General features: G+C 36.0%; 2 protein-coding genes across 2 annotated transcripts; one reads left to right on the top strand and one right to left on the bottom strand.

The window, feature by feature from the left end:
* Positions 1 to 3,923: 3,923 nt before the first annotated feature.
* GCK72_000048 (uncharacterized protein) lies at positions 3,924 to 7,956 on the top strand (the record flags this gene model as incomplete). Its single annotated transcript, XM_003100592.2, has 8 exons — positions 3,924 to 4,022; positions 4,241 to 4,360; positions 5,011 to 5,095; positions 5,164 to 5,267; positions 5,458 to 5,816; positions 6,392 to 6,734; positions 7,076 to 7,690; positions 7,903 to 7,956. The coding sequence occupies 8 exons, from the start codon at positions 3,924 to 3,926 to the stop codon at positions 7,954 to 7,956; spliced, it is 1,779 nt and encodes a 592-aa protein (XP_003100640.2).
* Positions 7,957 to 8,521: 565 nt separating this feature from the next.
* GCK72_000047 (uncharacterized protein) lies at positions 8,522 to 11,829 on the bottom strand (the record flags this gene model as incomplete). Its single annotated transcript, XM_003100610.2, has 3 exons — positions 8,522 to 8,625; positions 9,202 to 9,306; positions 11,745 to 11,829. 3 exons carry the CDS (start codon positions 11,827 to 11,829, stop codon positions 8,522 to 8,524), a joined length of 294 nt encoding a protein of 97 aa, XP_003100658.1.
* Positions 11,830 to 12,823: the final 994 nt, after the last annotated feature.

Below are 12,823 nucleotides of genomic sequence, written 5' to 3'. Positions count from 1 at the left end.
AGCTATTGAAAAGTTGTCAACTACAAAAATGAATATCTAAACTTCATCTACCAGAAAAAAATAGTTTCGATACGTTTTGAGTAAGGAATTGGGCTTGGAGACAGTTAGGAACTCGGAGCTTCAAGAACAGAGCTCATATCTCAAAAGTGGGCGGAGCTATCAAAAAATTGTCAACTACAAAGATGGAAATTGAGATCTGGTCTACCATAATTGTCAAACATTTAAGAACGTAATATAACCCAGAACATTGAAGAGCGTTTCTTTGTCAGAATACATACTAAAATAACAGGGCATAAAATACTATTATGAATTCTGTTACCTATCTAACATAAACATTCATAATTTACAAGTGTTATTATAATGATAAGGAAGTGCATGTACACGAACATTGAGGAAGAACCCCTCTCATCGATTTGGCCTTCTCTCTCTCTCTATCCCTGCGTCTCTCTCTCTCACTTCCGTTATCTCTTCTTATCCCCCTTCTTACTCACAGACTATGTATGCATGACGTGAAGGGACCCTCTAATTTGTGAAAAATAGGAAGGTGTCATTTTCAGACAAAAAAGGTCTGAAAACCCCCAAAAAGGGAACAAATTTGAATTGTCTTGTCCGAGAGGAGTACACGATCTAGAATTTGAAAATGAGCAGGAAAATAGACATAAACATTGTACTTATTTGTTGTAAACATTTTTCAACACTAGGTTTTAAATTTTTAGTGGAAATTTAGAAAATTTAGTGAAATTAATATTTTTAGGGCACAAAATTTTCAAAAAATGTCTTTTTGTGGGTTTTTCTAAATTCTAAGTAATTACAATTAGTTAACGTACAAGAAAATGCGCTCTAATGACAAATTTTCAAAAAATTAATTAAATTTCAGAAAACCACAATTTTAATATAAAATTAAACTAAAAACTGCTTTTTACGGGTTGAGCGTCGATTTACGGATTTAGGTGTGGATTTACGGGGGTTTTTGTGCAAAATCGTTGTGAAATTACAACCTTAAAACTTTAACGTGTTGATTTACGATCCTAAGTGTGGATTGACGGCAATATATTCATTTTCGAGAAAAAAAACAACGTTTACGTAAAAAAAACGTGTCGATTTACGAATTTTTAGAGTGAATTTACGCAATTTTTAGTTCAATATATTAAAATGCTAAAAGTGTGTAGATTTACGAGGCTAATGTGTGGATTTACGGGAATTCCATTAAAATTGAAACTAAAAGAGAAAAAAGGAGAAAAAGATGAATAAATGGTCAAATGAAATAAATGAGCTCCCTCTCCGCTTGTGTTGGCTATTCCAGAAAATAGATGGCCGGAGGGAGAGGGAAAGAGAGAGAAATTGTGGGAAAATAAAATGCGAGAAAAGATAGAAGGCTCACAGAGCCCCCCGGGCTCCTCGGGACGTCTTCTTCCCCTTCAGAAGAGAGAGAGTGAGAGACGCAGACAATGAGAGAGAAAGAGTGGAGAGACGCAGAGAGTATAGCGATTCGAAGAGAAGGAGAACACTCCCCGCCGTGTCGCTTCTACACCCATTCTATCGATCATTTAGAGGTGAGAGAGTAAGTGGGAGCAGAGAAAGAGAGCGTGTCTGCGTCTCTTCGCTCTCTCTTTCTCTATTGACACTTTTGAGAGGACACTGAGGAGAAGGATTATGTATGTGTAGGTAAGATTCTATTCAGATTTTTTGGAAAACTTGGATTATTATAAAATCTGAGGGATATAGATAACATGCTAACCGGGGACATCCGGACACTAGGGTTCACAGACGATTCCTTTATTTGTTCAGAACACGCATAAGAAGGCTTATATTATGTTCTGAATGTCTTTAATTATGGGAAATTAGGTCTCAATTTTCATTTCGGTAGTTGATAATTTTTTGATAGCTCCGTCCACTTTTGAGATATGCGCCTTCAAAAATATAGGAGGTACTACAAGCATCTAACTAAAGTTTGGAAGATTGTCACCAAAAAATTGATTGCTACTGAATACTGAAATTTGGATATATTATAGAGCAAGTCAAGAGCTTAATTTTTTTAGTTGACAACTTTTTGATAGCTCCGCCCACTTTTGAGATATGTGCTCTCAAAAGTGGGCGAAATATTGGTTGTTCGCACCACAGCGAAGGGTCATGTTCCTGACTATCTCCAAGCCTTATTTTTTACTCAAAACATTTTAAAATTATATTTTTTTGGTAGATGAAGTCTAAACCATTATTTTTGTAGTTGACAACTTTTTGATAGCTCTGTAAGTTTTTGAGATATGAGGCTTAAAAGCTGAGAGCTCTCTCTGCCCCTCTCCCTCCGCATTGAAGAGCGCCAAAATTTAAACCTCCGTATCTCAAAACACTGCAGAGCTATCAAAAAATTGTCAACTACAAAAATAAAGATCTTGTTTTGATCTATCAGAAAAATATGAATTTAGGACATTTTGGGACAAAAAGTGACGCTTAGGGGACATGATGAAAAAAAAATTCGAAAAAATTGATGGCAATCTCAAGCACAACACCTCTTCAAAGTTAGCTGTTTGGAAATCTGTGAAAATCATCACATCCTTATTCAGGACTGGGGTGTTGAGCAGAAAATTTTTTAAAAAAGTGGGATAAATTTGATCTACAAGTAGGATTACTCAAAACAATCATATTTACTCTACACACCACTTATGACTCTTTTTTCTCAGGATCGTGAGAATATTTCAAAAAATGAGGAAAAACGAAAAATAACTTGACATTCTTGTGTTAAATCAAATGTAGATCTTTATTTTTGTAGTCAACAACTTTTTGATAGCTCTGCAGCAGGCTTTTGATATACGGAGCTTGAAAGTATGGTGCAGGTCGAAAAAGTTTTTAAGGCGCATATCTCAAAAGTGGGCGAAGCTATCAAAAATTGTTAGCTACAAAAATAAAGATCAAGTTTTGATCTACCAGAAAAATACAAATGTAAAGCAAATGGTCCAAAAATGAAGCCTAGGGGACCAAATTTTTTGAATTTTTCGCTGAAAAAGTTAAACACAAGTTAAACAAAAATAATTTTGTTGCTGTGTCACGGTGATGCTCCTTGAATTGACACCTATGTGAACATTACAAGACACGTATTGATGTGTCAATTTGACAAAAAGAATGTGTTTAATGACAGGTTGTTAAAAACTTATCAGTTTCACTTTGTGAACTCGGAAATGACGCATTTGCGCTCTATTGTCAAAATTTTGTAAGTTTTCAGAATTATGTAATCTCTGTCCAAATGTCAATCCAGTTATCCGGATGTCCGAATATGCAAAAGTCTAATTAAGTATGCTTACAACGTCCTTTTCGCATCGTATCCGGAGGCTTCAATGGAATTTCAATGAGACCATTTATTTATTCATGGACTTTGGATATTGCAACAATTCTAATCCATCAAACATCTGAAGAATATTATATAAATTTTTAGAGGGGTGCTGAAATTTCAGTTTTTTTTCCAAACTATACTATTTTTCTGAAAATGTCACTAATTCGGGTTTTTCAAAAAATAAATAACGTTAAAAATAGTTATTTATTGTGTCTAACCATTGAAAACAACAAGAACAGCTTGTCGGTTACAATGCTTAAGGAAATTTCCATATCTTTTAAATTTTTCCACTCGCATTTCTTATGAAAAATAAAAGTTTTATATATCAAACTGCTCCTTACTTTCTTCTGAACACGTTCTTCACATTTTCTTTTCTTAAAAAACTAGATTTCACCTTGAAAACCCTGATTTGCCGCTTCCCAGCGCCAAAACAAATCAGGAGAGCAGTAGAGCGCACTTACTGACCCCAATCGGATTTTCTGTTTTTTCGATATTTCCAAGCCGCCAGATTCGAATAAAAGCTTATTTGATATCAAATTTCAGGGAATTTTTGATTTTTGAAATGAAAAATTAAAAAATAATAAATTTTTGCAGGAAAATGAGCCAAAATGAAGTGGCAAAAGCGCTGTTGGGAATGGCGGAAGCGCTGCGAACACAGGAACCACCAAAACTAAAAATGGCTATCAAATGTGCAAGGGTAGGCGTTGAAAATTAATAAAAAATATAATGAAATTGCTCAAAAATATAAAAAATGCATGAAAAATTCGTTTAAAAATTAATTTCTTCAAAAAAATTTGTTTTCTAAAAAATTCAAAAAACCTGATTTCCCACTCAAAAAATGCTCAAAAACGCAAAAAAGCATTTAAATTTGATGAAATCCTCAAGAAAACCCTCTAAACACTATATTTATTCCAGAGCTCCCTCACCCTGCAGATAAACGACGAAATGCAGGCGATTTGCAATTTACAATTAGGAAAATTACTGTTTTTCTACACGGAAAATTCAGAATTGGCCAAGACACATCTTCAGATTGCGGTGAGTGTTTTGAGAGGTGGAAATTCATTCAAAATTGTGTTTTTTCATTGAAAAACAATTTTTGAGTAAAAGGCGACGAATTTTTGCTTCTTTTTTAAATTAAAATGATTAAAATAAGATTTTCTTTTTAAAACGTTGCTTTCAACTAGTTTTTCTTTCCAAGTATTAAAAATTTCGTAAAAATTCGAATTATTGAGTGTTTTCAGTCTGAAATTCACAAAACCATGACCAATCGTTATTTTCAGTCAAAACTGAGTGCATTTCTTACTTTTTACCAAAAAAACCTATTTTCTTATCTAAAATCCCTCAAAATCCATCGGGAATCCCTGGAATTCACAATTTTTGATTTAAAGCTGCTTTCCTCTATTATTTCAGTTTTTTCTTCATTTTGAAGTTAGTTTTGTTTGAAATTTTACTGAAAATACTAATGGAGACTATAAAAACTGAAAAAATTTTGAATTTCCGAAACTTTCGACCAAGATTTTTCAAAAATCCTTTTTTTGTGGTTTTAGAAGTAAAATCATCACTAAAATCGTTATTTCCAAAAGAAAAAACCTATTTTCCTAATTCGAATCCCTCAGAAACCCAATTTTCAAACTAAAATTCCTCAAAATCCATCCGTCCATTTTCACTGAAAAAAAGATTTTCAGTACGACAAAATGCTACCAATGGGAACATTCTACACACGTGATCGAATGCATGCAATATCGATGATTGCCGATCTATATATTCACTGTAAGTCCGGATGTCCGTCTGTCCATCCGTGAATCCACTTGTCCTTCATCCCTCTCCCATAGTTACAGATCAACATTGGCCTATCGCCGGTATCAAATCGGCTCTCCGACATGAGATCTCGACGTCTCGTGGATATCCAGTACTCACCAATAAATTGATGTTTCAGCTTATTGTGAGTTGAGGAGAGGCTCCGCCCATTCTGAAAAATGTATTTATTAAAAACTGTGAAAATTCCATTTTTACAGGAAAAAACCTGATTTATCCTTATAAAATTGAGAGAAATTCTGATTTTTACTATAAAAATTAAGGGAAAACCTGATTTTTTATGAAATTTTCAGTTTTCAAAAATCCCATTTTTCCAGGAAATTCTAAAAATCGATAAAGACGTGGAAGGAGCATTCGAAGCGTGTCAAATAGCCATCAATTCGTCATCAAGCGATCCGAAAATGGAGTTATATTTCCGAATCACACGGACTCTTGTCAATTATCAATTGATGCACGAAGAATCGAATGCAACTGAAATCGCAAGAATCGGATCGATGATAAAGTCATTGGAAACGACACCGGAGGATAGAGTACACTTGGAGTGTATTAAAGATTTCTATGTTTGTACGAAACTCGCCTATATGTTTTATGAGGGAAAATCGAGAACGTCGAGACAATTGTTGAGACAGATTCAGAAGTCACAGACGAGTGGAGAGACGAAAATTCATGGAATTCGGTAGGGAATATACCATACTTGCAACCGGGCCGGGGCGTAACTCACTCAAAATACGTAAAACGCAATACTATGATCTGAAAAATATACCAAAATGTAGATCTCAGCGAGTTTAACGCCTGTGACCTACTACGGACCGGATGGCGGATCTTTATTCTGCCGCGGGCCGGGAAAAAGTGCCAAAAAGCGCGAAAATGGCCAAAAAGGGGATTCTTAAGTGAAAAATAGCTAAAAATCTAAAAATTCGATTTATAATAAAAAGCATAGACATTTTGGATTCATTTTCACCTAAAAACTGGAATTTTCGACTGAAATTTCGTATATTCAAACTATTTTTTATCTAAAAATCTGAAATTACGGCTAAAATCAATTCGAAATGAGGTTCAGCTTAAAATGTTCATATCTAAAATTCATTTTTAGCTAGCAATCCTGAATTTTGGCTTTAAATTCATGTGTTTCTGGATCATTTAAGCCCATAATATTGAGTTTGAAGCGATTTCCGCGCCGGTCCGGTTTGCAAGTATGGAATCTACTAAGATCACTAAAATTCCAGAGAAAACTCATTTTCCTCTTTCCAGATGGCTCGGCGAGACGTCGATGACTCTCTTCGCATGCGTCATGAACATAATCTCAGCTCTCGTCCAATCCAACCCGGGCCGTGTCGAGAAATACTATCATTTAGTGGTGAAACACGCTGACGAAATCATCTATAAATCGACTCGAACACCACAAGAACCCGGTGTTGTCAGATGTATTAATATGATAAAAATGACGACGTTGGAAATGATGGCATGTTGTAATGTTATGGCGTGTAGACCTCAGAAGACACTCGTCAATGTTAGGGATATGTTGGAAATGTGTCATCGATCGAGTGGTCCACTCTTGTATCGATACTTTGCACCGCATATTCAATACGTTTTGGTAAGGAATCCTTACTAAGGATGAATACGATCGGATTGGGAGTTTCTATGCCAACAGAAAATGTAGAAATTAGTTCATTCTGAGAAAATCTTAATCAAAAATAGTTAGCCGGAGTTTCAGTCTATCTTACTCGGAAATGGTGTTGGACCGACCGATTTTTTCAGTCTAAAGTCAGCATAGTTGTACGGAAGGACATTTTTCGATTTCCGGAATCTGGAATCCGGAACCGGAACGAAAAAAACCCTGGAATTCCAGAATCCCAGAATCTGGAATCCGGATTACTGCTCAATGAACTTCCATTGTTTAGAACACATCATTATTTCACAACACCATCTTTCCAGGGCCTCCAATGTTGCTATTTCCGGCAACACGAATACGCGGAGAAGCATTTCATCTCAGCTATCAACCTACTCCATCTCAACGACTGTACATCGAATAACTCGATGGCTCTTCTCAATTTGAATCTCGCAATGACCTACTTGAATCAGTTGAAAATGGCGGATTATTATGAAGTGGCGGAGAAGTTGACAGCTCCAAAAATAGCTCAATGCTCACAAATGCTGAAAAGTAATGTGAAGTTGCTGTCGGCATTCTTTTCGTATCTGACGAATAAACCGAATGAATGTAAAACATTAGTGCATGAAGTGTTAGATGACTCGAAAGCTGAAGACTTCTTCCGTCTCCACGGTCTCGCCCTTCTTCTAATGTCTTTGATATTCCCGGTTGATGAAAAAGGTGTCAAACCGACTGTCGATTGGAGTAAAAAGTCGCACGACCATGTTGTCATTATGTGGAGTCATCATTTATACGAGAGAATCATACGGGCGGCCGGAGTGGATCCGAACTCGGAACAGGTTCAATTGGTGATGACGGATTATGAGGAGTCGAGGAAGATTCTGAATGTTGACTACTTGGTGCCACTTGTTAATAATATGTCGACGGTTAAGTTGTTGCAGGTAAGAGAATGTTGGAATAGGCATACTTGGCACCAAAATTTGTAGTTTCTCTGTGATTTTAGATACAATAATGAATTCTAATCTGTCCCGTATTATATCAGAAACATAGAACTCGTCGAGATCTACATTTTGGTATATTATTGGACTCGTAATATTCATTTTGAAGCCTTTTGAAATTTTTTGAAAAAATAAACAAAATTCCTTTATTTCAGTGGTTCGAAGGAGATCCGTTCAAATTGCTGCCACGCGACGAGATTCCGATGTGATAATCATCTGTTTTATTCATTTTTTTAATTTAATTTTCTCTCTTTTTTGTTCAAATTTATAGTTTTCTCTTTTCACTTACAAATGGTCCTCTCTTCTTCCATATGGTTACTGTACAATGTCCCCTTTCAACGAATTTCTGTCAAATATATCCTTTGAAGTGCGCTCTACTGAACTGATATTTTTTCGCTGGAGCGCACTTGCATCCCTCCTGAAATCTCTATTGTCAGATCTCTTTCTATTCAAATTGTGCGCTCTTTCGGACTTTAAGCGAAGATTCTGAAATTCCAACAGAGCGCACTTGCATACCCTCCCCTTTCTGTTTTTCACCTTATATCAATCTTTCGGTGAATTTTTGCATTTTTTCATATTTTTTGTTAAAATAAATTTTCGGGCCCTTATACCCTTTAAGACAAAAAAAAATAACGCCAGATAATTAACAGTATTGATTCATTTCATTCAAGATCGACGACAACGAAGAGGATTGACATTTTAAGCTTTGCGGGTGGATGGATGAACAGAGAGAGAGAGACAGACAGAGAGAATTAGAGAAAAAAGGGGCGGGGCTTAGATGGGGGCACAGTAGGCGAGAAGATCCTCAACGTTGCATCCAACTTGGCAACAAATCGTTTGGAGTTGACGGATCGATGGGGCGATCAGAGCTCGCTTCTCTGCAAATTTTGAATTTAGGTGGTTTGGCGCGAAATTTGAATTTTTTTTGAAATTTTGAACATTTGAAATCTCTTTTTAAAGTGATTTCAAATGTTTTTAAAATATCCGCGTGAAATACACGTTTTTTCGAAAAATATACAAAAGCGCTCCATCAAACTGTATAGAATGTGCGCTAGAGCGAATTCGCCCTTTTCGGGAAGTTTGGCGGGATCTTTGAATTTGTCGAAAAAAAATTGTTTTTGAAACTTTGAAAGTGTGTAAGAGCGCTCCACAGCCCAAATTTGAATTTTTCATTTAAATTGATTGTCCACGTGAAGTACACGAGGGTAATTACTTTTCGAAAAAATAGCGAAATGCAAAAGTGCTCTATCAGAATTCTGTGGAAAATATACTTTTTTTTAATTATGAGATATGGCGGGAAGTTTGAATTTTTTGGGAAAACAATTTTTTTGAAATTTTGAAGGTGTGTAAGAGCGCTCCACTGCACAAAACTTGAAATCACTGTAAGTGATTGTCCATGTGAACTACACGGTTTATATTATCAGAACGTTTTTGCCCACAGTGTTGTGACCTACCGAACATCGATCCGATATCTCGTTTTCTTCGGCGCATCGAGCACGACATGGACCAGGCCATTGTGAAGGTGGAGCCACCAGGTGGGCACATCTTCATACGGCCATCTGGAAAGACAAAGAATAGAATGAGGAAGGGGGGAGGGGTGTTGGTATGGTTACTTTTGTGAGGAAACTTTTTTTTGAATTTCTGAGAAAGGAGGCGCCCAGTGCTCTGCTTGCTCAGTTTCTCTTTTTTTTTGGAACTTTCAGTTTTTTTTTCGATTTTTAAAACATTTTTTCACAGCATTTACACAGTCAAGTTACTGTGTTAAGCCTAATAAGGAGCATTTAGCAAGTAGTAATATAAAAGCTACCATTGGAGGTTGTTAAGATTTGTGCATTAGAAAATTGTCTAAAGTAGTATAGCCTAACTTTCAGAATCGATCACGATCCCTGATAATACCAGAACTTTAAAACTGTATTTTCACGACAGTCTGTAGCTGTGTCTGGATAACCAGATGTCTATTATTTTCATTATTATGTAGCTAGGGCTCATCTGAGGCTTAGGAACTTGAATTTGGGGCATTCCGATTTTTACGAAATTTTATTATATTAGACATATAACCTTAGTGTTCGATTTTGTCCCAGCGCTTCAAATTTATGTTTTTCTGGTAGATCAGACCTAGAGCTCTAACTTTGTAGTTGACAACTTTTTGATAGCTCTGCACACTTTTGAGATATGCGCGTTTAAAATTGAGTGTCTTCCATAAGAGACGCAGAGAAAAGAGAGCGGCTGACTGTCTGCGTCTTTCCTTCTCCCTCTTCCGAGTTCCTATCTTTAAAGGTGCATATCTCAAAATCGTGAAGAGCTATCAAAAAGTTGTCAACTACAAAAATGTAGCCCTGGCTTTGATCTACAAGAAAAATGTAATTTGGAACAAGTGGGGACAAAAAGTGACACCAAGGGGACATGTCAAAGTTGAGCTTTTTTTCAAATTGGCCTTACAGACACAAAAAGTTCTAATTTCTAGTCAAGTTACCTACGTCATCTCTAATTTCTCATATTTCTTTTTCTTTCTTCCTTATTTTCCCGCCCGTTTTCACCAATATGTATTTGCCACGTCACTGCAAAAAGACAACATATTTCTATGTCTCAGTGGTTGTTTTTTATTGGTTAGTCGTAAAAGTCTCCTCATATATATCTAGTGTCTAGAAGGGATTCTGGGAAGGAAAATCATCTACTATTCATATAAATTGGAAACGTATAAGGATGTGGAGATGGGTTAGAGAAAATGGGGAAAACGGGATTTTGTATTAGCTAAGCACAGTTCTTACAACATTGAAATCCCCTTCACGCAATTTTCTGCTGGTTTCGGTAGAGCGCAGTTGTAAGAGTTCCCAGATAATTGAATCCTAAGTGTGAAAAATATTATTCTTAAGAAGACAATGGGAAAAATTTGCGCCGAAATCCTTTTTCCAAAAAAAAGGGAAAATGAAATAAAGGAGGGAATAGGCTTTCTTGATGAGAAGCTTAATGGGAAAAGTTCATTAGTCAAGAGAGAATAGCATATATTTTTGGTTTTTGGACTATTTTCAATTATTCTGAAGTTTAACCCATGAGAAAATTGAAATGATTTGAAATGGAAATCACGAGAATCAAATGTCATGAGAGATTTATTCCTGAATCATAGATAATTTGATAACGAAAGAGTTTCTAAGGTGTAATCAATTGTGTGGGTGGGTACTCTCGTCAATGGGAGTGCTGATTGAAATATACGAGGCTTAGAAGGGGGGTCGCAAGTTAAGAATTCAAATTGCTACCAGGTATTAAAGACATGTTTGAAAAGTTACTGTCCAAAGTTGCTGGTAATTGACTAAGATAGTAAATCACACATGCTTAACAAGGATATTTAAAAAACTACATTTTTGTCGGCAAGTTTATCGAAAATTGGCAATTGGAAATTACACTGGCAAAGTTACACTGACAAAGTTACAATGACCAAAAATAGTTTTTCTAAAAAAATTAGCTAATTAAAATTGGCTGGAATACTAACAAAGACATGCTGAAGACACTCCTAAGGTCTTATGGTTAAGTAAACGCCTACTCCACTGATGATCCCCTTTAATTTAAAATATAGGCTTGTAATCTATTGATATACACCTCCCGTAAATTGACACTTAGGGTATTCTTTAAATTTTGCGGGTTTTCTACAAAACACAAACTTAAATCATATAAATGTAGACCTTTTTGAGACAAGCCTCGTAAACTTACATTGAACTTTCCGTAAATCTACACAAGGCTCATGTAAATCGAAAAAAAATTTGACTCTGCTTAATAGGAACCTATCTTAATTATGTCTAGCCTTATTCATGCTAGTACTATTCAAAACATTTTTATCTATAATTAGCCTTTTTGCTTTCAGTCTCGTAAACTTACACAAGACTCTCGTAATTCTACACAAAGCTCGTGTAAATTTTCACAAAATTTTACCTCTTAATAGAAACTTATCATATACATGTCAAGTCTAATTCATGTTAAAACATTTGCTATCTAAGCGACTTACCAGCTTGCTGAAGCGAAATAGCCGAAGTCGTGGCGACGACGATAACCAATGCGAGGAATGCGATGAAGAGGGGTCGATGCACCATGATTCGAGACCGGGGGACAGAGTTGTGTATGGAATGAGTTCTCTTTCTTTCGAAAATGTTGGGGGCAGCACAAAATGTGGGCGGAGCTTAGTAGAGAGCGCTCCTCGAAAGTTTGTGGGGGCGGAGTCGAGAAGAGTTTCTGAAAATGACGAATAGAGAGTGGAGACGTAGAGAATATAATTGCTTCTACTGGAGGAGAGAAAAGGGCGGAGTCGTGAATTTGAGAACTCTGTTTTCTTTTTTGGAGGGATGACTAAGAAGAAGAAGAAGAATCAGATGATGTATACATGGAGAATCGTGAGAAAAGAATAAAAATCGTCTAGAAAATTGGAGAAGAATGGGTACAAAAACCATGTCAGAAGGTTTTCTGATTATTGGAGAAGATTCTGGAGAATTGTTGGAATTTGGAGGGAAGCACGTAGATTTGCGGTTTGGATTTCTAAGATAATAATTGGAATTGAGTGCTTAGAATCAATTAGAAATCTCTAAAAAAAACTGTCTTGTAAGGAGAACAAAAACTGCCTTAGCAACCTACATCTATTACATCCAACTCAACCTTTTTCCTAAAACAGTACATCTCAAAGTCAACTTATCCCGCCTAACTAGAGATGGTCACCAAGTCCAAACTTTGACCTCGTTTTTCTCGAATACCAGGCCTCAAGGACAAAAATTGATTATATATTTGAAATCAGCATTTCCTCAGCTTTGAAATGATATATGTAGGTATTATCCTATAACTCCACGGTGACCTTCCCTGCAGAAACATGTATTAACACGAAGGATTAGAAATGTTGGTGGCATCTCCAATTGTTTCCGTGATCTTCTTATTAACAAACTTATTTATCCTTTTGATAATCTTTTTCTAACAAGATTTTCTTTCTAATATTAGTTTTTTGTAGCCTAATGCATATTCCCTTCTTCTCAAATGTCAACGACGTCATTTGACGATTAATCTCGGTTATAAGAAGGAAGATTGATCTAAGGCTATAAAATA

Source organism: Caenorhabditis remanei, chromosome I (assembly GCF_010183535.1).
Source record: "Caenorhabditis remanei strain PX506 chromosome I, whole genome shotgun sequence".
NCBI lineage: Eukaryota > Metazoa > Nematoda > Chromadorea > Rhabditida > Rhabditidae > Caenorhabditis > Caenorhabditis remanei.
The sequence above is the reverse complement of the archived record's forward strand: the minus strand, read 5'-3'. Positions and strand labels throughout refer to the sequence as shown.